The sequence below is a fragment of the Lactuca sativa genome, chromosome 8 (genome assembly GCF_002870075.4).
Source record: "Lactuca sativa cultivar Salinas chromosome 8, Lsat_Salinas_v11, whole genome shotgun sequence".
Classification (NCBI taxonomy): domain Eukaryota; kingdom Viridiplantae; phylum Streptophyta; class Magnoliopsida; order Asterales; family Asteraceae; genus Lactuca; species Lactuca sativa.
Window position 1 is genome coordinate 136,653,894 of NC_056630.2, and position 25,817 is coordinate 136,679,710.

A 25,817-nucleotide genomic window follows, 5' to 3' on the forward strand; every position below is an offset into this window, starting at 1 on the left:
ATTGATGTTACTTATGATAAAAATGATTAGCTAAGAAGGGAAAAATCAATCTTAAAATTCCATATGGAGAATACATTCGAGCAAAAATAATTAAAATAAATATATGTTTTGATATGTTTTTTATAATCAAGAAAATATAAGAGATAGAGGTGGTAATCGTGTCGTGTCGTGTTGGGTTCGTGTTGTGTCGAAACACTAAACGGGTTGAAAGTGCTTGACCCTAACCCGACCCATTTAATTAACGTGTCGTGTCGTGTCAACCCGTTTGTTTTCGTGTCGAGTTTGTGTCGGGTTTTGGGTTAGGGTTATACCTCGAAATATGTCGTGTCATGTGAGGTTAAAAGATTGAGCATATTGAAAAAGTAGGAGTTAGGTAGGTGGAAAGGAAAAACTAATAGTTTGGAGGCAGAATATATGAAGTTATAGCAAGTTTAGATGACAAAATTAAAAGAGTGGGAGTTGGGGAGGCGGATGACGAAGGTCATGAGGATGCGATAGTGGTGAAAGAGACCGGGTAGTTTGCGAGAGAATAAAAAAATTGAAATGAAGTCTTGATCTAGATGACTAAGTCATTTCAACATTACAAAACAATTCAATTCGAAGGCTTTCTTTTACTTATGGTTTTGATTTTGTATCTTTCTAGTTTATTTAAATAATTCAAAATATTTGCATATAAATAAACGGGTCATTTTCGAGTCATATTCGAGTTGAAATGCTCAACTCTAACTTTACCCATTTAATTTTCGTGTCGTGTCAACCCGTTTATTTAAACGGGTTGAAATATCTTACGCAAACCCGTTTATTTCGTGTCGGGTTTCGTGTTGTGTCAATTTTTGCCACCTCCAATAAGAGATATGAATATCATATCATATTTTTATCCGATTATTTTTCTTAAAAATTTACAATTTTATTTTATTTGAAGCGTAAATAATAATATAAAGATATTTCTAAATATACAATAATACAATAAGGATTTCTATACATGATTATGCTTTTATAAATATATCCCAAAAAATTAATGATTGTTATACGATTTACTAATTAATTATATTGATTTTTAATTTGAAGGGGTTTTCACAATTTCTCCAGTTTTAGGGCTTTTGCCTTAATAGCCAAGGAGTATATAATCCGCCCACACTATATTCGTCTCCTGAAATCGCAGCTTTGAAATTGTGAAAACGAAAGTTTAGGGCAAACAAAAATGATCATTCCGGTTCGTTGTTTCACCTGCGGCAAGGTAAAACCCTAATACATCATTATCTATTTCCTCTAACATGCACAGTGTTTCAAAGTTTCTTACATGTTCTTACTATTTTCACCAATTTGTGTTTTCAGGTGATTGGAAACAAATGGGACACATATCTTGATCTTCTCCAATCCGATTACACGGAAGGGTGAGGCATTTTATGTATTTTTTTTAGCTTCGTTCATGAATAAACAAATTAAAAGAAACCGAAAAAGCTAGGGTTTACAGTTTTTTTCGTACAGCCGATGGTTTAGTGTTTGTCGACTATCATTGCGTGTTATTAAATTCTATTGCTATTTCTTGTTCCATCAAAGATGATGGACGTACGTATTAGTATATTTTTAACGCTTCCTTTGTATATCTTCCTCTTCATTGTTATTTCTTGTTGCATCAATGGAACTTCATAATATCTTCACCTTTTTTTTTCTATCAACCGTAATTCAATTGGTATAGATTGTTATACATAATATGTTTACATATTGGCCAGTGGGTGAGGAAATTATGGTGTCTCTTTTTGTGAACTTTGGCTGTTCTTCCTTGTTCGTTCTTTAATTGCCATATTTGCTACTTGAGTTGTGCAGAGATGCTCTTGATGCATTGGGGCTTGTTCGTTACTGTTGCAGAAGAATGCTGATGACTCATGTTGATCTCATCGAGAAGCTTCTGAACTATAATAGTAATCTATCTTTTTCCATCCTTATCTCTCTCCAAAATCAATACACACTCACACATGATGTCTAAAAGTATTGAGAAAATGACTAGATACTTGGGGAAATGGAAGGAAAGGACACATTTATTAAAAGTTAGGACTTCATGGGGAAACCTCTTTCCCTAACTTTATCTATTAAGTCGTTCTTTATGCGTTAAGTTAAAAAGAAACACCCATATGTAGCTTATTGGGTTAAGTCATGTCCCCTTTAAGCCCATTAAGTCAAAAGCAAACAGCACCATAGACTTTCCACTTTTGTATGTTTTACAACACATGTGATTCCAAGTCCAATAGCTTGTTTTGCAAGTTTTGTGAAAGTCCTACATAAAACTTGATTTTCACATTATGTTTAAGTTATTTGCTTCTTTTGTCCCATTCAAATTGCAACATCTGATTGCATTTTGACTAGTTGTTAATAACATAATGACATTTTGTTGCAGCATTGGAGAAATCTGATACCAGTTGAGAGAGGCCTGGCTTTATCAGAGAATGTTAATTGATGGAGTAAACAAGTGTGTACTTGTTGGTAAAAATGTTGGTGTTTCTTTCTAAAAGTATTGTAGAATCTTATTTTAGACTAATAGGCTAATGAAAATGCAAATCTCAAATTTCTGCACACTTTCTCTGTGTTGATTATAACTTTGTGTATGTATGTATGTATGTATGTACGTCTACATACATACATACATACATACATACATGCATGCATGCATATATGTATGTTGCTTATAATGAATGTGTACTCTGCTATTCATGAGTGATGCCAAAAGTTGGTCCTGCCTTCAATAATCGAGGTTGAGGTTATGAAGGTTTCTTTTTTGTACAATTATTGAGATTGGCTTTTGAGGGTGGGTCCCCCTTGGTCATGTGACATGTTTAACTTGTCTTGTGATAAAATATATTCTCTTCATTTGGGTAATATGATATAACATTGTTGAAAGAATTTGCCTTCACCTTTACAATTGAAGGTTGAAGGAATTATATGCTTGATTTGCAGGAATGGAATTGAATTCCATTCCGATGGAATCGGTTCTGTTTTCCTTTAGAGTTTTACTTTAGTTTACGTATAACAACAGGTTAGATGACAAGTGAAGAGTATTTTATTATGTTAGTTGGAGTGTACATTACTCTGCATTTTATAAATAACGTAATAAATATCATTTAAAAAACCTGTATCCCTACATGTCTAATTTATTTTAATAAAATGATTAAGAAAATTGATGTATTTTAAAATTATGTTTTTGTTGACTTTCAACCAAATTGATCAAATTCTGTATTTTATTATTGCTGTCATTATTAATTTGTAGGATATCGTTTGACAATGTTATATTTTTATATTTTCACGCTTACATTTTAGCCTAATTAAAAAAAAAAAAAAAAAAAGACACGATCAACAAGCGTTTATTGATGAAAATTCACGAATTAATGTTTAATATTGTGGTTATTTAAAGTGTAGCATAAAGAGGGAAGGCAACATGGGTTGCTTTTGAGTTTAATATTGGAATATCTAGAAATGCGTTGTAAATTAATTTAAAAATTACTTTCAAATAATGATCACTCTTTATAAGCCTGTAATTACATGTACAATTTGTATAGACATCTGACTTGTTAGTTGTATAATTAGACACCAAATCAGTGTTTTTTTCCTTGCAGAAAAGATGTTGACAAATACTTGATTTCTTTAACAGTTATTTTGAATAAATTTAGATATTGAAATTTTAATTTATAAAACTAAATTTGGTAAACGAAATAAGGAATTGACATTTAAGGGGTATTTAGGATTTCTTATATAAAGTGCTCTCGTAACTTATGTAAAACACCTTATATATCGGCTTTTTCCATGTGCTTGTTTTTTTTGCCATTTGATATGTCATCGATTTACTTGTGAAGAAGAAAAAAAATCATACTAACCTGGAGAATGAGATCTGGGTGGTATATAACTTAGCAGTAATTAGCTATTCATTTTCTTCACATTTTGCTAACTTTTATTTTGTATACAATTGATAAACTAACTTGTTAAAGTGTCCAAATGTTACTATTACGACTGATTATTTTAGTTTATAACTTAGTTAACATATAAGTGACAAATTAAAACGGAACAATGATTTAGGAGGGTAATTATCTACTTGTTTATATATATATATATATATATATATATATATATATATATATATATATATATATATATATATATATATATATATATATATATATATATATATATATATATATATATATATATATATATATAGCGTGGAGATCGGTTGAGAACTCATAGTTTCCCGAGAACCTAAAAACTAAAGATGGAGCGTTGGATCAAAATCAAATCATTAAGGGTATGATCGTCATCATACCAATCCCACTTAATTTTTTGTATTATTGGTAATATTAATAAAAAAAACACTCAAATTAACATTATAAAATAAAATTTTGGATATTTTTATAAAAAAATATTTTTGTTTTTTTAACTGCAGATTTTTTATAACTTTTATGGAAAGCATAACTTTTTAAAAATTTTGAATTTTTTTAAACTGCAATTTAAAAAAAAAAACTATATTTAAAACAACTGCAAATTTTTTTAATAAAACAGTAATTTAAAAAAAAATTATAATTTTTTCAAAAAAACTGCATTTTTTTTTCTAAAATAACGCAAAAACTGCAATTTTTTTTAAAACAACTGCAATTTTTTTAATAAAACAGTAATTTTAAAAAAAAACTATAATTTTTTCAAAAAAAACTGCATTTTTTTTCTAAAATAACGCAATTTTTTAAAAAAAAAACTGCAATTTTTTTTAAAAAAAAACTGCAACTTTTTTTAATAAAACTGCAATTTTTTTTAAAAAAAAACTGCAACTTTTTTTAATAAAACTGCATTTTTTTAAAAAAAATATAAATTTTTAAAAATCAGTAAATTATATAAAAAAGCTAGAATATTTAAAAAAAACTCTAATTTTTTTAACAAAAAAAAAATCAGCATTTTAGGTGCATATATTCATATTTTTTTCAAATGAATATATGCATATTTCTTATACTATAATATTCGTAAGTAATCATAAAAAATCTCATTTTTATTAACCAATCTATAAACATAATAGTACAAGTATTTTATTCGATACAAATAAAATATAAAAAATAAAAAATGCTACAAATTTAAAAGCGTTTTCATGTCTTCGTGTCAATATTTCCTTATTTTCTTCAATTTATCATTCTTCACCTCTTCAATGTTCGCCATAATTTCTTCCAAATCTACAAGAAATTTAAAAAAAATGATTGATGCAAAAACACTCACAAAAATACATATGTGATTCATATGTTATGCTCTTTAAAAAAAACATATGAATCACATGCGATTCACGTATGAATCACATGCGATTCACATATAAATCACATTTACATATGACATCATATGTAAATCACATAGGATATACATGTGAATCGCATGTGATTTACATGTGAATCATATGTGATATACATGTGAATCAAATGTGATTTACATGTGAATCAAATGTGATTAGTATGTGAATTACACGTGATTTTCATGTGAATAACATATGAATGTGTACATGTATACATAATTCATATGTAATTCACTTGTGATTTACATGTGAATCACATATTATTCATATATGATTTACATGTGATTAATATGTGAATCACATGTGATTCACATGTGACTTACATGTGAATTACATGTGAATTAAATGTGATTTACATGTGAATCACATATAATTCACATGCAAATATATAATCTTTCTCGTATCTTGTAAAGTAAATAAATAAAAGTATGAGGCTAGTGCCATTGAAGATAATAAAGTTCATTAAAACTCAAATAATTTTAACTCTATAAATAGTTGATGAACTTTTAGTTACAAATAAAAAAGTAAAGACAATAAAGTTCACTAAAACTCAAATAATTTATAATAAAGGATAATACTTTTTAGTTGTTTTTAAATAAAGAAACTTGAAAATTAAGTAAAATAATAAATGAAAGTTCAAAAATATTTGTGTCATTAAAAGTTACATAAACGAAAATGGGGTATATATTATAAATTCTCATTCCATTCCACGATGGAGTGAAGAAAAAACACCCAATGAAACAATAAAGATAATAAAAATACATTAAAACCCAAATAGTTTATGATAAAAATAACACTTTTTGGTTATTTAAAAATAAATGTAATTGAATTTATGTAATACAAATATTTGTGCCATCATAAATTACATACATAAAAATGGGTTTTATTCAAAATTTCCATGCCATTCCATGATTGAAAAAAAACAACCCCTGACTGAGAAATCAAAATTAGCTAAATGATTCCTTCTGGAATTGTCTATTCCATTCCAATGGGCAAAACGAAACACTACTTGAGTGTATGGCCTTAATCACTAGAAATTATAATGAAATGAATGTTTGATTATAATAAGAAAAAAAACTTACCATGATCTTTAATGGAGGAAGCACTTTGAGCAGACAACTCCCTTTCTCTTTCGTTCTAGTTATCCTCTTTTATCTGATAATCTACCAATTTAGAGCTTATCTCTTTGGACATGTTTCCAGATGCTTCTAATTCTGTCTCCAATTTAGATACCCTTCCATGGTATGCATCATTTTCTTCTTTGGCTTTATCATACATTAATCTAGCTTTCTCTAATTCACCATGTAATTCTTTTGTTTGTTTAACCACAGATGGCATAGTATTCTTTATTACCTCCACCTATCATGTCATCAATCAGTATTGAGAAACTACCAAATTGGCCATCAAGAATTTGGTTTCTAGCATTCAACTTATCCAAAGTGTTTCCAACATGTGAACCAATAATAATACCCTCAATATCTTCTGCATTGAACTCTTCAAGCTTCCCAATGTTCCAATCATTGTCAAATGCAACATCCTAACTTTCCTATAAATCATAAGAAATGAGATAGATAAAAGAGAAAAAAAACATGAAACTAAATAACTAAAATTGTAAGAACTAATGATATTATTACCTCAACTGAATGATGCTCTTAAAACTGTTCTGAATCAAAACTACCCTTTATGTCTTTGAGAACGCAGTCTATTTCTTTTAAGTTTTCGATTTTTTTTTCTCAAAACTTCCCTTGAACAAAGTGAATAAAGACTCATCTTTTAACAGCACTTGAAGATTTCCTAAGAACCTAGAGAGCTCTTGACCCCATTTATCATTACATGTATTTAACTCAGTTTTGAGGGTCAAAATCTCCTGTTCAACTTTCTTCTTTTCCCTAACAAGATCAGAAATAGTGTTCTTATGGTACTCAACTTCATGAACCGACCATTCCTTCAACAATCTCTACTTTAATTTCAAATACAAATTAGATTTTTATTCCAGTATTGTTGGAAATCAAACTAAACTTGTAATTTTCACTAAAAAAAAGCCTAACTCTATAAAATTGTAAACAAATTGATTATAAATTTATGATAGAAATTGGAAAAGTCAATGAACACATTCATACAATATACCTTCCAATATCTCCACTTCCTAAAGGTCTGGTATGCTTAAAATGATGATGTCCGATTATTTCACCATCTGCAGTGATCTACAAAACAATAAAAAAGGTAAACATTGTTAACATTCAAATCAAATTGAATTAGAAATCTGAATGTTAAGAAGAATCAAATGCAAGCACCATTTAACATGAAGTCGGAACTCATAATCTATTTTGGGAACCTGTAACAAAAAGGAGCTCTGATTCCAATCTCAAACATCGAACTCTATGTTATTAGGTTAATTTACCTGAGAAGCGAGACCTATAATTTGCTAAGATGTCCAAGTAGTAAAGCGAGACCTGATCTCATTGAAATCGAAACGCAGTTGAAGAAATTGCTCGAAGACTTGAACAACACCGACACCGATTGAACCTCTGAATCAGGAGGTCTGGAGCGATCAGATCTCTGGTTGATTTATTAGGGCATGAAACTCCGAGAGGAAAGAAGGATGCATCCATCATGTAGTTCAATCTATCAATCATTGGGGATCTTCATTGTAGATCGGTTTATGATATAATGGATCAATGAAATGGATTTTGTTTTCAGATCAACTGTAATGGCATTATGCGGTGGAAATGATGGAGGAAGTCGGTGATTGAGATCCATCTAGGGGAAGAGGGGTGATTTGGTGAAGAAGACGACGTGAGAGAGAGAGAGAGAGAGATTTAATCTGGGGAATTAAAAGAATTATTTTATTCCTAAAATGCCCCCTGATTCATTTTAAAATCATACCCCCATGTCTTATTTTGTCTATGTATTTACAAAAATGCCACAATGCATCTTGGTCATCCTTTTTTTTATCTAACGCTCCACTTTTTGTTCTCGGGTTCTCGAGAAACTATAGGTTCTCAAATGATCATTCCTCTCTCTCTCTCTCTCTCTCTCTCTCTATATATATATATATATATATATATATATATATATATATATATATATATATATAAGATGCGTACCCGCGCAAAGTAGTGGCGATAAATAGCTCTTTTGGCGAATTGTTTTCTTACAGGGAAATAATTATTAAATTTTATTATTAGTTATTATGTAATAAAAAATTACAATTTTTAAACAAAATATTTATGTTTAGAACTTATATTTATATTTCATATTTATATAATTTATGTAAACTAATTATTATCAGTGTCTAGTTTAGGAAATGTATAATTAATTATTTACTTGAATTTAATATTTTAAAATTATCATTTTACTAAAAAATAAATTTCTTAGTAACTTTATTTAATTTTAGTCTTCAAACTTTTGACAAGTATTAATGATTTATTTATGCAAAATTGATTTGTATAAAAAACTTTGTATCTTATACCTCTTAAAATTCTAGGTATGACTAATATGTTATATATATATATATATATATATATATATATATATATATATATATATATATATATATATACACACACACACACACACATACACACACACACATACACGATTGACCATTGAACTTATTATAAATGTTCAAATGTTATCATTTGTAACTAATATTCATTTTTTTTATAATTAAATAACTTTGTAATATATCTTATAACTTACTTTTAAATTTAGTTTTACTATATTTTCTAATATATTTTTCCGAATAAATTCGATTGTGTTGAATCTTCCTATAGAAAAAATAGCTACAAATTTGCTATGGAACAAATAGCTATAAAATTTGTTACGGAAAAATAACTATGTAATTTGCTATGAAAATATAGCTATTGAATTTGTGATGGAAAATGGTTACTGAATTTGTTATGAAAAAAAGGCTATGAAAATTGCTATAGAAATATGAGAAAAAACATCATAAATTGTCCTTGTGGTTATCCAAAATCTGTAGTTTAATCCTCATGGTTTAAAAACCTCATAGATGGTCCCTGTGTTTTTAAAAATTTTGACGATTGGTCCTTATTGCTAACTCCGTTAACTTTTGTCCGTTAATTGAGGGCATTTTCGTCATTTCACACCACAGGGACCATTTATGATCTTTTCAAAACTAAATATAATTATTTAATATATAAAATCTCTCTCTCTCTCTCTCTCTCAAGTGGCGAATTGGTCTCTTCTCTAATCATCGCCTTTCTTTCCCTCCCGTCAACATCTAAATGTTACAACCATCAATAATAGTCCTTGATTCCTCTAAATCAAAGGTAAAATCTCATCTTCAGACTGTAACGACCCAAATTTTCACGTCCAAAAATTTCGTTTTTAAAACATTACTTTTAGAAAACATTAATAATTAAAAACATTGTTTGATCAAACCACATCACAACGTTTACCATGTCTAAAAACCAAATCATACAACCAATCGAAATATCAGAGTATAAATCCCAGAGAAATCTCGTAAATGCGGAAACCAGTGTGTGTGCATGATGTGCCGCTACCGCGCCAGCTCTTTCCCCTTCGATGAAGAGGTACCTGAAACCAAAACTGTAAACTGTAAGCACAAAGCTTAGTGAGTTCCCCCATAACACCTCATACCATGCAAGCATACGACAAACAACATTCAGCTAGGAGTTACGGGCCTTGCCCACGCTCGGGAAGATATGGGCCCTGCCCACACTTCGCTAGCCGGGAGATATGGGCCGCGCCCACACTTGTGAAGATACGGGCCCTGCCCACACTTCGCTAGCCGGGAGATACGGGCCTTGCCCACACTCTACTATCTAGGAGATACGGGCCTAGCCCACACTCCTCTCTCGGAGAGATACGGGCCTTGCCCACACTCAACCGCTAACTCATAATATACAAGTATCACACAGACAACAAATATAGACAACTCTATCATACCGACACATATTTCATACTTGACTAAACCAAGAGATACGGGCTCGGCCCACACTCTAGTACTAACTTCTCGTCTATACGAGTCGGCCTTGGTGCCTTAGACCCGTTCTTACTGGAAAGGAAACTCACCTCGAAATAGCTGCTGGTCTGTGTGGGAATTAACTGTCTGCTGTTGCTGCTGCTTCGGATATCCTCCGGCTATAATTCCCACAAAATACTCAATCAAACACCGCTAACTGACTCTCGGGTAAATTGACCATTTTACCCTTGATCAAGTTAAAAGTCAAAGCCAGAGACATCTTTCAGTTGACCCGACTCGCCGAGTTGGCTCCCCAACTCGCCGAGTCCTTATCCAATCAATTGTCCTGCATCCCGTCTCTACTCGTCGAGGTGGGCGTTGACTCGACGAGTTCTCCTTCCAAACTAATATCCAAGTCCTTCATCCTACTCGCCGAGTTGTATGAACAACTCGCCGAGTTCATCGTCATCCGATGAACAATTTATGCTGTGACTCGCCGAGTTGTATGAACAACTCACCGAGTCTGATCTTGATCTAAGAAGATTGCCTTGAACTCGCCGAGTCAGGGCGTTGACTCGCCGAGTTCCTTCATGGGTGATTTCGGCTACCAACTCACCAAGTCCACCTAGGACTCACTACTTCAACTCGACACAACGAAAGGGGACAAACTCGGAGACTCGCGACCAGACTCGCCGAGTCCGCTTCATGCAAAAGCCATATACGCGATTTTGCTCGAATCCAGTCAATGCCAATCATAGATCTGGGCTCCTAGTGCCTGGTTTACACGTAAAGTTTCCAACTTTACGTGTAGATCATCACCAATAAAGGTTCTAAGGCTTAAAATGCACCAAAAAGGGGTAGATCTAGGGCTTGTGTGCAATATGACTCCATAAAGGTAGTAGATCCAAGCTCCAGGGACTGAAAGGGGTCTAGATCTAAAGGCTAACAACTTGAATCAACCAACAATGCACAACCAATCTTGGGACATGGTTCAAGAGGGACTTTAATGGAGTAATAAGCATAGAAACAGAGGGAAAACGAGTTATACCTCAAAGAAATTACTGAGAGAACACATAGATGCTTGGCTTCCTTCCTTTCCTCTTGATTTACTCCTCTTCCTTCTCAAAATCTTCAAGGAAAACACACTAATAAGCCTCAAACTCACAAGAACAAGGGCTAGGACGTATGGAGGGCTTCTGAGGGTGAAGGGGGCGGAGTTGGGGCGCAAATGGTCGTTTAAATAGGGTGCAAACCCGTGGAAATTAGGGTTTCATCGGACAAAGCGGACTCGCCGAGTCCATAATATGGACTCGCCGAGTCGCCAACTTAACCGCGTCCCAAGTCTCGTCTCTACTCGGCGAGTCGGGCCTCCAACTCGCCGAGTCCCAGGCTAATAATACAAAATACTCAAATAATCTTACATACCAGGAACCAGGTGCTATAAATCTCCCCTACTTATTTTAGACTTCGTCCTCGAAGTCTGCTGCTCGATCCTGGAATAGCTCGGGGTAATGCTCCATCATCTCTTCCACCGACTCCCAAGTCCACTCCGATCCCTTCCGGTGCTGCCATTGCACCTTCACAAGTTCCACTCGCTTGTTCCTCAAATCCTTCGACTTCCTGTCGAGGATTGCGACTGGACGCTCAATGTAATTCAGGCTGTCATCAACCTGTATATCCTCTAACGGCACTACCGCTGAATCGTCCACTAGGCACTTCCGTAGCTAAGAAACATGGAAAGTGCTATGGATCTGGCTGAGCTCGGCTGGCAGATCCAGCCTATACGCCACCTTGCCCACCCAGGCTACAACCCTGAACGACCCAATATACCTCGGGCCCAACTTTCCCCGCTTCCTGAATCGAATGACGCCCTTCCAAGGCGACACCTTCAGGAGAACCATATCCCCAACCTGGAACTCCAAGTCGGATCGGCGCTTGTCGGCGTAACTTTTCTGCCGACTTTGTGCGGTCTGAAGCCTGCTATGAACCTGCTGAATCCTCTCGGTAGTCTTGAGCACCACTTCGGTGCTCCCCATGACCCTCTGACCAACCTCTCCCCAGCATATTGGGGTCCTGCACCTTCGTCCGTACAACATTTCGAAAGGAGGGCGGTCGATACTCGCGTGGTAACTGTTGTTGTAGGAGAACTCGACCAAGGGAAGGTAGGTATCCCAGCTACCACCGAAATCCAACACGCATGCCCGCAACATGTCCTCCAAAGTCTGGATGGTCCGCTCGCTCTGGCCATCCGTCTGTGGGTGAAAGGCGGTGCTAAAATGCAAGCGAGTGCCCAACTCGTCATGAAACCTCTTCCAAAACCTGGAAGTAAAATGCACATCCCTGTCCAAGATAACCGATACTGGCACCCCGTGCCGCGCCACGATCTCCCTGATATAGATGTCGGCCAATTTCTCGGCCGATATGCTCTCCTGAATCGGGATAAAGTAAGCACTCTTGGTCAATCGATCCACGATGACCCAAATCAAATCCACCCCACGCGTGGTCCTGGGAAGCTTTGTGATAAAATCCATCGTGATATCTTCCCATTTCCACAGTGGAATATCCAACGGCTGCATCTTGCCATGCGGTCTCTGATGTTCGGCCTTGACCTTCCTGCAGGTCAAGCACCGCTCGACGTACCATGCCACATCCCGCTTCATGCAGGGCCACCAATAATCTGGACGAAGGTCCCTATACATCTTCGTCGCCCCGGGATGAATAGAGAATCGGGACTGGTGCGCCTCCTCCATCAAGATCTGGCGCACACCTCCGTGATACAGCACCCACACCCTACGGTGTAGTGTCAATAGTCCTCGGCTATCATAATCGAAGGAGGAAACCTGACCCACCACACGCTCGCTCTTCCGATGTTCCTCCTTGATAGCCTCCTGTTGAGCCTCCCGAATCTGCTCCAACAGGGGAGTCACTACGGTGATCCCCATGCAAATATCCCTGATCGGCGCCGCCTTGCGGCTAAGCGCATCGGCCACCACGTTGGTTTTCCCCGGGTGGTAAAGAAGCTCGCAATCGTAATCCTTCACCACGTCCAACCACCGACGCTGCCTCATGTTCAGATTCGGCTGATCCATGAGGTACCTCAAACTCTTGTGGTCCATGTAAATGGTACACCGAACCCCGTAGAGGTAATGTCACCAAATCTTGAGGGCAAAAACCACCGCCCCAACTCCAAATCATGCGTTGGGTAGTTCGCCTCGTGAGGCTTGAGCTGCCTCGAAGTGTAGGTAATGACATGCCCCCTCTGCATCAGTACCGTGCCCAACCCTGAAATGGACGCGTCACAATAAACCACAAAATCCTCTACGCCCTCTGGCAGGGCTAAGATCGGCGCCTCGCACAATCTCTGTCTCAGCGTCTCAAACGCAGCCTGCTGCTCGGGTCCCCGCCGAAAGACTACGACTTTCTTTTTCAACCGTATCAGGGGTACGACTATCTTGGAGAAGTCCTGAATGAATCTCCGATAATAGCCGGCCAAACCTAGGAAACTCCGAATCTCAGATGGAGACTTCGGAACCTCCCATCTCATCACGGCCTCGACCTTGGCCGGATCGACCAAAATCCCGTTCTGGTTGACAAGGTGTCAGAGAAATTGCACCTCGCGCAACCAAAACTCACACTTGGAAAACTTGGCATACAAGCTCTCCCTCCTCAGGGTCTCCAATACCTCTCGCAGATGCTCCTCATGCTCTTCCTGTGTCTTGGAATAAACCAAGATGTCATCGATAAAGACTATCACAGACCGATCCAGCATCGGTCTGCATACGCGGTTCATGAGGTCCATGAACGCGGCAGGAGCATTGGTGAGCCCAAACGGCATCACCACGAACTCATAATGGCCATAGCGCGTCCGAAACGCGGTCTTCTGCGTATCCTCCTCTCTGACCTTCATCTGATGATAACCCGAACGCAAGTCGATCTTGGAGAACCAAGATGCTCCCTGAAGCTGGTCAAAAAGATCATCAATCCTCAGGAGTGGATAACGGTTCTTCACCGTTACCTTGTTCAGCTCCCGGTAATCTATACACATCCGATGCGACCCGTCCTTTTTCACGAACAGAATCAGGGCTCCCCAGGGTGAACTGCTCGGACGAATAAATCCCTTGTCTAGCAACTCCTGCATCTGCGTAGACAACTCCTGCATCTCGGGAGGAGCCAACCGATACGGTGCCTTGGCTATCGGAGCTACACCAAGGACGAGGTCGATCCTAAACTCCACCTGTCGCTCCGGAGGTATCCCAGGAAGCTCCTCTGGGAAAACATCTGCAAAGTCTCGAACCACCGGAACCTCGCTCACTGTCGCCTTACCCTCCTCCCGGGTATCCATCACATACGCGACATATCTTGCGCATCCCTGCTGAAGATAGCGCCTAGCCCTCGCTGCTGAACATTCAGTGGGCCCGCCATGTGGCCTCTCGCCATGAATCACTAATTCTCCCCCCCTGGGGTCCTGACTCGCACTAGTTGCTGTGCACAATCTATCACCGCCCCATTAGGGGTCAACCAATCCATGCCTATAATCACCTTGTTCCCACGCAACGGAATGGGAACCAAGTCTACCAAGTAGTGCTCCTCATACAGACGCAATACGCAATCTCGAAATACCATCGATGCTCGCACCGATCGATCATCAGCAATCTCCACCTCTAAAGGGCAATCTAACTTGCCCGACGACTCAGGAAACTTCTTGCTAAGCGCAAGTGAAACAAATGATCGGGATGCACCCGAGTCGAACAACACCTGTACTGGGATGTCGTTCACATGGAACGATCCTAATGCATACATATACACACGGAGCACATATCAATATCATAACATCATAAAAATAAAATAGAGGGAAAGAATCATACCCATCACCACATCGGGTGCGGCGCGTGCCTCCTCGGTAGTCAGCTGAAATGCCCGGCTCCTCACCACCGGAGCCTCTGCCTTGCCCTGCCGGCCATCCGTGATCCGCAGGGTCGCAGGAGCTGGCGCCTTCACTGACGCTGAAACTGTCAACTGGGGGCAATTGGTCTTCTTGTGGCCCCTCTGGTTGCAGTGGAAACACAACAACTCAGATGTCTGTATAGCCGCAACAGGAGTAGTACAATCCCTGCTAAAGTGCCCTGCCTTGCCGCACTTGTAGCAGCCTGCTGATCCCATCCGACATGCTCCCTCATGTGTCCTGCCGCATTTCCCGCAGTGGCCCGGTCCCCCTTGGCCTTTCGGCCTCCCATCTGATCCCTTGGGCTTCTTCACCGAAGCCCCAACGTCCTGCCCCGCCTCTGCTTTCCTTTTCCGGATGTGCTCTAAATCGATCTCCCTTTCCCTCGCCCTGGCAATCATGGAGTCCAAGGTAGGGCAAGCTGAAAAGCTAACATGCTCCCAGATGTCAGCCCGTAGCATGTCATGATAACGGGTCCTCCTCATATCCTCATCAACCGCATACTGGGGCACCAACAAATCCCTCTCTCGGAACTTGGCGGTGATCTCCACCACAGTCTTTGTCGTCTGCCTCATATCCAAGAACTCCCTGGCCAGCTGCTGAAGCTCGACAGCTGGCGCGAACTCCACCCTGAACCTGGTCGAAAAGTCCGACCAGGTCATAGCCTCGACAGCCGAGGCTCCCAATGTGTCCCCCACGAACTCCCACCAATCCCTAGCTCGGTCTCGTAAACACCCCGCTACGAACCTCACCTTCGACCCCTCAGGGCAGAAGCTAATCATCTATGCAGACTCAATTTCGGCAATCCATCGCCTGGCAGCAATGGGGTCTTTCGCCCCGTGAAAATCCGGCGCACCACTGCCCCTGAAGTCCTTGAAGGACAGTGTGCGAGATCCCGACTGGCTAGATGCCATATCACTCCTGAATGCCCGAAGGCGATCCTCCATCAAATCGATGATCCCTTCCTTGATCGACCCAAAGATGATGGTGGTCGACTCAAGGATGCCTCTGGTAATCTCTGACGCGATGAACTCGCGTAGTCCCTCATCCACCGACTCGGAACCTGATCCCGAACCTGACCTCTCTCCAAAACCGCCATCTATCGGCCTCGATCGAAGTACCACCATTCTACAATACATAATAACAATCATTAGCGATACTGATACTTCCTGAGGGATCACAACTACTTACAAGCTCCCTGGTCTTATCTTGGACTTCCTTGGTTCGGGTACGGATCCTCTGCTTTCAGTAGTACGGGCCCATACTACCTTCCACATCTATCCGTACCTCTTTCAAGGACTGCCTCGACTCCACCAGATCCCTTCCTCTACGGTTGATCACTGCTATACTTATCCTAGGCTTGCCCTAGGGAAATCTTAGGCTCCACCCTACCAGGTCCTCCACTGCTGAAGGCCTCTTAGTAGTGCCAATTAACCATTATCTGAACATCATCACATGTGGTGAGGCTCGGATAATCCTTCGAGTAACAGACTCATCCGTACAACGGTTAGACTCAAACGAGAGCTGCGCAATAGGGCCAAATCCAGCACTCTAAGATTATTCAACCCTGATCACATGTGACGTGACGTATTCACCTAATGGCTAACTCCCACCACTCAGAGTCCTGCAAAGCACAAAGCAAGCAACATTCGAACTAAGGGAACAATCTCAATCAACTCTATCTGCTTACAGGGACTATACTAGCATACAATGCTAAGCTTACACCATCAGGCATAACCTAATCAGGCTATCCTACTTGCTGTCTACTCAATTCTAGCATGCAATTCTCATACAACTGAAACACATAAAGCAGACACATAAGGCATCACTCCTAGATCCTTAGTCCTATTCTAGCATGCTGTTCTACAAAAGCTGATAAACATAATATAAACTTGTATGGGTACTTTGGGGGATACTTACTTGAGCTCGGCCGGTCGCGCACATCACACACTTCGCTCTTTCTTGAAATTCTTTTCTCAATTTTTTTAGAAAACATTTTCTTTTAGAAAATCTTTTAATCCCTCGATTTAAGTCCAAACACCTCCGAAGGTGTGCCCGAATCCCTCAAACCAGGGCTCTGATACCAACTTGTAACGACCCAAATTTTCACGTCCAAAAATTTCGTTTTTAAAACATTACTTTTAGAAAACATTAATAATTAAAAACATTGTTTGATCAAACCACATCACAACGTTTACCATGTCTAAAAACCAAATCATACAACCAATCGAAATATCAGAGTATAAATCCCAGAGAAATTTCGTAAATGCGGAAACCAGTGTGTGTGCATGATGTGCCGCTACCGCGCCAACTCCTTCCCCTTCGATGAAGAGGCACCTGAAACCAAAACTATAAACTGTAAGCACAAAGCTTAGTGATTTCCCCCATAACACCTCATACCATGCAAGCATACGACAAACAACATTCAGCTAGGAGTTACGGGCCTTGCCCACGCTCGGGAAGATACGGGCCCTGCCCACACTTTGCTAGCCGGGAGATATGGGCCTCGCCCACACTTGTGAAGACACGGGCCCTGCCCACACTTCGCTAGCCGGGAGATACGGGCCTCGCCCACACTCTAATATCTGGGAGATACGGGCCTAGCCCACACTCCTCTCTCGGAGAGATACGGGCCTTGCCCACACTCAACCGCTAACTCATAATATACAAGTATCACACAGACAACAAGTATAGACAACTCTATCATACCGACACATATTTCATACTTGACTAAACCAAGAGATACGGGCTCGGCCCACACTCTAGTACTAACTTCTCGTCTACACGGGTCGGCCTTGGTGCCTTAGACCCGTTCCTACTGGAAAGGAAACTCACCTCGAAATAGCTGCTGGTCTGTGTGGGAATTGACTGTCTGCTGTTGCTGCTGCTCCGGAAATCCTCCGGCTATAATTCCCACAAAACACTCAATCAAACACCGCTAACTGACTCTCGGGTAAATTGACCATTTTACCCTTGATCAAGTTAAAAGTCAAAGCCAGAGACATCTTTCAGTTGACTCGACTCGCCGAGTCCTTATCCAATCAACTGTCCTGCATCCCGTCTCTACTCGTCGAGGTGGGCGTTGACTCGACGAGTTCTCCTTCCAAACTAATATCCAAGTCCTTCATCCTACTCGCCGAGTTCATCTTCATTCGATGAACAATTTATGCTGTGACTCGCCGAGTTGTATGAACAACTCGCTGAGTCTGATCTTGATCTAAGAAGATTGCCTTGAACTCGCCGAGTCAGGGAATTGACTCGCTTAGTTCCTTCATGGGTGAGTTCGGCTACCAACTCACCGAGTCCACCCAGGACTCACTACTTACTCTCGACACAACTAAAGGGGACAAACTCGGAGACTCGCGACCAGACTCGCCGAGTCAGATGAGTGACTCGCCGAGTCCGCTTCATGCAAAAGCCATATACACGATTTTGCTCGAATCCAATCCATGCCAATCATAGATCTGGGCTCCTAGGGCCTGGTTTACACGTAAAGTTTCCAACTTTACATGTAGATCATCACCAATAAAGGTTCTAAGGCTTAAAGTGCACCAAAAAGGGGTAGATCTAGGGCTTGTGTGCAATATGACTCCATAAAGGCAGTAGATCCAAGCTCCAGGGACTGAATGGGGTCTAGATCTAAAGGCTAACAACTTGAATCAACCAACAATGCATAACCAAGCTTGGGACATGGTTCAAGAGGGACTTTAATGGAGTAATAAGCATAGAAACAGAGGGAAAACGAGTTATACCTCAAAGAAATTACTGAGAGAACACAAAGATGCTTGGCTTCCTTCCCTTCCTCTTGATTTACTCCTCTTCCTTCTCAAAATCTTCAATGAAAACACACTAATAAGCCTCAAACTCACAAGAACAAGGGCTAGGACATATGGAGGGCTTCTGAGGGTGAAGGGGGCAGAGTTGGGGTGCAAATGGTCGTTTAAATAGGGTGCAAACCCGTGGAAATTAGGGTTTCATCGGACAGCGCCGACTCGCCGAGTCGCCAACTTAACCGCGTCCCAAGTCTCGTCTCTACTCGGCGAGTCGGGCCTCCAACTCGCCGAGTCCCAGGCCAATAATACAAAATACTCAGATAATCTTACATACCAGGAACCAGGTGCTACACAGACGCTATCTACACACAATTTCGATTTTCAACCTTTGTTGCTCCACAGATGCTTCTCGCGCTCGATTCTCTTGCAAAGTATTCTGAATCTAATTTATGAATCCACTAGGAGATAAAGGTTTGATGAAAGCTTCTGATTTTCTTTTGTTAATCATCCTTGGTTCTGATCAAAGGCTTAAAGTTTCAGATTAGGAGATAAAGTCTCAAAGGTTTGATATCGATTCTAAATCGATTAGGAGATAAAGCCGATTCTTTCAATATTTGTTACGACCACATTCTAGGTAGTTTGATATGGCCAAGTGTAAGTTGTATAAACATACGGTATGCAATATTTGTCACACAAAAGGAATGCACACCAACTGTTTGATAATATGTGCCAAACCATGAGATCCTGCCATAAACTAACTATTTTATCCCATGATTTGTAGAAGAAAGATAGCTTAAGAAGTATGCTGGCTAAAGCAGCAATTAGAGGAGTAAATGAAGAAAGATAAAAGATATTTGGTCATGTACTTAACACAATTGGTCAAGGATTTCCCAGGTTCATCCCTCTCTCGCTCTCTACCTCTCCAAATTTCTTACATTGGTCACCAGTTGGAATAAAAACTCGATCACAACACCTCTCATTCTTTTTTATCTTGATGTCGTTGGAGACCAAACATAGTGGTTATAGACCCACATCTAACTGTTGCTTGAAAATGTTGTCGCTGGAACAAGATCTATGAAGAACAGAGCAAAAAACAGTAATCATGATACCTCTCTGGACCATACCTAACTGTTGAACCCTAAATTGTATGGAGAAATATAAGGCGGTGATGAATGATTATAATCTGAATTGGGGTTAATAAATAATATGGAGACAAATCTTGTGAGTTGAATAACCTGAGAGAGTAAGTAATGGAGATGGTGAAACCTTTGAATCTTGAGAGAGGAGCTCGAGATAAAGATGTTCAATGGTGGAATGAGCGTGAATCTTCTGCATTTATTTTTGTTAATTTTGTAAACAGGTTATTGAATTGAAGAAGTGAAAGTTCTTATTTTTGAGGTGATTTTTTCTTGTGCATACGTAACCAAATTTGAGAGAGAGAGAGAGATCTTATATATTAAATAATTATATTTAGTTTTTTTTAAATAACTAAAAAGATCATAAATGGTCCTTGTGGTGTGAAATGACGAAAATGCCCCTCAATTAATGGACAAAAGTTAACGGAGTTAGCAATAATGACCAATCGTCAAAAGTTTTGAAAACACAGGGACCATCTATGAGGTTTTTAAACCACGGGGATTAAACTTCAGATTTTAGGTAACCACATGGACCATTTATGATGTTTTCTTGAAATATGGCCACATAATAACATTTAAACAACACTTTATAGATTAAAAACATTTTTAATTAAAATTGCAAGTCCAAAAACTATCAAAAAATCTCAAAAAAATAAAAAATAAAACATTGTTGAAAACTAAATTTGATTTATAATCATAATCGATACAATGACACCTATTCATCCGATAAGTCTCTAAGCTATTTCAAGCCTGATTAAGGACATATTTGTTATGTTCGTGTGACTATCTTTTCTTCTAAATCTGCATCATGATACATGTTTCTCACATGAGTATATGTCAAAATAATTCTTTTGAATGGAAAACCTAGTAAGTCATATAAGGTTTATGCATCTTAAAAACATATATAAAAGAACATTGACAATTATTAAATATAACCCCTTTCCATCAAACTATAGAACAAATTTTATAGTTTAACATCTTTATAGAGAAAAATTGTATATATACAAGTATGTAGTCTCTTCATCTTTGTACGAGTATAAATAAATGAACGAGGATCATGATTTATGCAACATTGTATATATCTTCAAACTTTTTTTATCTCATAATTGTTATACTTGTACAATACACGAATACTACATACTGTAACAAACAATAAATGATATAGATGGTTATTGAATGTATTCATCGAATACTACATATTGTAATAAACAAAGCAAGTTGTGGTTATTGAATATATTCATCGGCATATTATATGAAATGAAAGAAAAATGAATACAAAATAAGCAAATGGATAAATGGTTTTTTGTTATTATTAGATAATTCATAATTGATGATAACCGGTTTATCAAAAAAAAAAAAAACCCCATTGTTTATCATAATGATATTGAACACTTCTAACAAGTTCGATGGTCAATCGTATATAAAAATAATTGCCTGAATGTGAATAAAAAAATAGATAATTACCATGATAAGTAAATTTCTCGTCTTAGTTTATCATATAGATGTCACATATGTATCAAATAATTTTACAACCTAAGATAACATATCACAATATTATTATTTTAACTTTTTTAACAAGTTCGTTGGTCAATCTTGTAAAAAAAAAAGTAAGACAATAGTAATATTTAAACTCTTTTAACAGATTCGTCGGTCAATCTTGTAAAAAAAGTAAGACTAAATATGAATAAAATAAACAAATATTTACCCTTCTAAATTACATTTTCCTAAAACAAAGACTAAATCTGTCAAATTAAATAGAATTTAATAGGTAGGGCAGGTTCTTTTCTATATTATTATGAAACTAAAGAAACATGCATTAAGTTCTCTTCGTGTAAGTACTGACATGTATTATTGAACACGAATGTTATATAAGGCATCGTTTCTGAACAAATTTTATATTATTTTCTTTATTATTATTGATATCATTTTTTATGAACGATATATTTTTTTTAATATTAATGATATTTGAGCTTATATATGCTATCAAACAATAATTATTTTTATATAATCTAATTAAAAATCAGAGTTGCAGTATTTTTTTAAAATTTTATTTGATATTAAGTTTCTGTCATTTTTTTTATCATAAATGATGAAAAAAACTGTTATTAAAAAAAATACAAAAAAGTCAATAATATTTAATATGTCTTCCATTTTATTCGTATAAACAGTATTTGTCAAATACTAGAAACTACTTATCATTTATTACGTTTTTGTATCCAATAAACTTATATTTTTTTTTCCTAAAAATATATTTTAACACCACATAAGTTAAATAGTTAATAAAATTTATCCTAGTTCTGAAGGTTAGTATATATATATATATATATATATATATATATATATATATATATATATATATATATATATATATATATATATATATATATATATATATATATATATATATATATATATATATATATATATATATATATATATATAACTCTGAAGTGAAATTAAATGCAACTGGTTGTGCTGGTATTGCAAATCTGCACATGGGGTGATGGAGCATCATGGTGGCATTGAAGTTGTGAGGCTTATTGCCATTTTTAGAGGGAAAACATAAAGGGGTTGTTAGGATTTTATATTGTTTTAGATGTTTCGATGAAAAAAGGTTTTAATAATTTAGTTATATTATTATAATCATATTAATAAAACCACAGTTTATTTGGAACTGGCCAAACTAAATATATACTCGTTTATGATCTTGAGGGAAAAACGAATTTTTGAGAAATGGAAAATCAGGAATTAAATCAAACACAACCAGTTAGATTTTAGTCTTGATTTTATAACTCACTTTTGCTTTACTTTATAGAAAAATAAAATAAAATAAAATAAAAACCGTTATAATTAATAATTCATCATTTCATCCTTAAATTAGCTGGTTGAACGTTGAAACCTTGTGCTGCATTCAATTCCCTTCTAAGAATTTCATGAGCTTCTCGTCCCCTTCCTTCATCCCCCATAGCCACCATTAACAACCCGTAAAAAGCTCTTTTCAACTAGCATACACAAAACGTCATAGCCAAAATCTCCACATGTACTCATTCCTTGTCACACCCAAAATGTTTTCCCAACATTCCTGCTTCTGAAGGGTCAACAGTTGCAGGATTCAAAGCAGCAATGAGGGTTTTAGGGGAGTCGTGGTGTTTTTGTAATGGTGGAGGCAAGTCGGAGAGAACCAAAGCCTCCATTTTCTCCGGCAAAGGTCCCGCTATGGCTCGAATTTCCACCGACGGATTGGTTTCCGGTACCGGATTCCTTATCCACCGGAACCTTCTCCTTACAACACACGCCATCCTTCCGTCGGTAGCTGCCGCCGAGGCCGCCGAGATCCGGCTTCAAAACGGTGTCGGCGCTTCCCTTTTCCCTCACAGGTATCTATGCAGCTAATGCCTCGAATTGGTCTGATGTTAATATGTTATATATGTATGTGTTGTGTACTATCTGTATTCGAAATTGGCGATGGTAGATCACCAGATCTAATGGAATTAGCTCAATTTTGATACAACAACTAGATTTATTCAATTCTCCCCTCATTTTTTCGAACAATGGTATCGTTATAACATATAATTAATTGCTCACACACCATCGAATCGAATAACAGGTTTTACATAACTAGCTCTGTTCTGGATCTAACAATAGTGGGCCTAGACTCCATGGATGGAGACTCAAATGCAACAAATCAGCAACCTCACTACCTGAAAACCTGTTGTAAATCAGGTCTAAACCTGGGTAACATAGTCTACATTCTAGGCTACACCGATAAAAACGAGCTAACTGTTGGTGAAGCAAAGGTGGTGATAGCAACCGACAATCTCATAAAGGTCTGCACCGATGGAGTCACATGGAGCCCCGGTTCGGCCGGGTTCGACCCACAAGGTAACCTCTCGTTCATGGTCTGTGACCCAATGAAGCTAGCCACCTCCCCAAACACAAAATCCTCTTCCACCACCACCACCTCATCATCTTCTTCATCATGGAAAAAAGATCTCCCACTGCAATTTGGCATCCCGATTCCTGTAATCTGTGATTGGTTAAACCAAAATTGGGAAGGCAACCTGGATGATTTGGTAAACAAACCAAAATTACCCCTCATTCGATTAATGTCCACAGGTCAAAAAAGTGAACAATCATGTACTTCCTTCACTATGCGACAAGTTTTTAAAACAATCGATCCTCACCAACCCGAAAACATAACCTCAAAATCAGAAGACCAACCGGACCCGGACCCAGACCCCAGTTCCAGTTCTTCCATAGGTGAAACCCCGACCCGTGATCAAGGAATCCGGACACCCGAGATATACGAGTCGCCAAAACTGATCTCGGGTCCTTTCAGAAATCACCAAAATACCCCTCAGATTCAGCTTTTGGATATCAACTTCCCTCCTAAGAATAAGAGCAATAAGATTGCTAATCCTAATCCTAAACCATCTGAGCCGGTGGTTAAAGAGCAATCAGAAGCGGAGAGTGAGGTGTCGGTGTCAGAGGGGCAAAATGGGTATATCAGTGAAGGGGAAACGACGATGTATTCGGCTGAAACAGCTGAGAGCCGTAACTACCCGAGTCCTAAAGAAGGGCGTTTTGGTCAGAAAGGAGTTGGGATTGGGAGGAGCCAAAGCTGTGTAAACTACAACCGAAAATGGGTGCCGGTTCAGGGGAACACGGTGGCTCGTGGGAGGTCGCTTGAAAAGCAGAGAAGCTATATTCAGCAGGGTAGAAAGGTCTTTTCACAAGGGGCAACCTCTCATAGGAGTAATGACTATTATAGCCCTACTGTGTCTTCGATTATGAAGAAACGGAACAATGAGCAGTGGCCTAATGCTAATAGGCCTCGTAATAGGCCCACTGCGGTTCATTCTTCGCCAAAATGGGCGTTTTAATGTCGTTTTGAGGTAATAATTTTTTTTTTTTTTTAAAATAATATCTTTGGTCTCATTTTTATATATTGTAACTAGTTTCTAAATGTGCAGTTTGAGATAAAGATTTAATAAATCTAATTTTTTGGGATATGTTCTTGTATTTCCATCTAATCAGTTTAATTGTAAATTTTTTGTGACGAATTTGGAAAGCCAGAATTATATGTTTGTCCTTTGTAAAGATACTTGTTCATAAGGATTTCTTTATTTATTTTGTAATTTGTAATGATAATGGTTCATAAGTCATAAGTTGTATATTTATTTGTGACTTGTTCATTGATCCTTTGAAGTTTTGTAATTATAAACTAGACAAAATTGGCCATTGTGGTTTGCAAAATATCATATACTTTGAGGACTTCTATGAAAAATTTCATGCAGTTAGATATTTATAAAATGACTATTTTACCCTTGTACCAAATCTATAATATACAAAAAGCCTCACGGATCATTTGTGTAATTTTATAAAGAAAAAATATCATAAATGGTCCCTATGGTTTCCCAAAATCTGAAGTTTAGTACCTGTGGTTTAGAAACGCCATAGATGGTCCCCATGCTTTCAAAACTTTTGACGATTGATCCTTATTGCTAACTCTGTTAAGTTTTGTCCGTTAACCGAGGGGCATTTTCGTCATTTCACACCACAGGGATTATTTATGATGTTTTTTCTTATTTTTTTAAAAGAAAAGTTAGATATAGTTATTTAATATATAAAATCTCTCTCTCTCTCTCTCTCTCTCTCTCTCTCTCTCTCTCTCTAAATGCTACCACCATCAATAATAACCCTT

The 25,817-nt window shown here is 37.7% G+C and overlaps 2 protein-coding genes and 1 long non-coding RNA gene across 6 annotated transcripts; 2 read left to right on the plus strand and 1 right to left on the minus strand.

Annotated features, from left to right (window-relative positions):
• The first annotated feature begins 1,081 nt into the window (after nucleotides 1–1,081).
• LOC111907648 (DNA-directed RNA polymerases I, II, and III subunit RPABC5) lies at nucleotides 1,082–2,573 on the plus strand. The gene is made up of 4 exons (XM_023903448.2): nucleotides 1,082–1,237; nucleotides 1,336–1,394; nucleotides 1,828–1,922; nucleotides 2,396–2,573. The coding sequence occupies exons 1-4, from the start codon at nucleotides 1,202–1,204 to the stop codon at nucleotides 2,419–2,421; spliced, it is 216 nt and encodes a 71-aa protein (XP_023759216.1). The 5' UTR covers nucleotides 1,082–1,201; the 3' UTR covers nucleotides 2,422–2,573.
• Nucleotides 2,574–5,005: 2,432 nt separating this feature from the next.
• Nucleotides 5,006–8,112, minus strand: LOC111907649 (uncharacterized). 4 transcript variants are annotated; one of them, XR_002855628.3, is made up of 4 exons: nucleotides 7,713–8,112; nucleotides 6,946–7,515; nucleotides 6,394–6,857; nucleotides 5,006–5,201 (listed from the first exon to the last, which is right to left on the minus strand). It is a non-coding gene; the product is annotated as an uncharacterized LOC111907649 (long non-coding RNA). The 4 variants fall into 4 exon arrangements; XR_002855624.3 differs by having other exon boundaries at nucleotides 7,606–8,112; XR_002855625.3 differs by having other exon boundaries at nucleotides 6,946–7,200; nucleotides 7,439–8,112.
• Nucleotides 8,113–22,882: 14,770 nt separating this feature from the next.
• Nucleotides 22,883–25,310, plus strand: LOC111907651 (uncharacterized). Its single transcript, XM_023903449.3, has 2 exons — nucleotides 22,883–23,490; nucleotides 23,721–25,310. The coding sequence occupies exons 1-2, from the start codon at nucleotides 23,237–23,239 to the stop codon at nucleotides 24,994–24,996; spliced, it is 1,530 nt and encodes a 509-aa protein (XP_023759217.1). The 5' UTR covers nucleotides 22,883–23,236; the 3' UTR covers nucleotides 24,997–25,310.
• The last annotated feature ends 507 nt before the right edge of the window (nucleotides 25,311–25,817 follow it).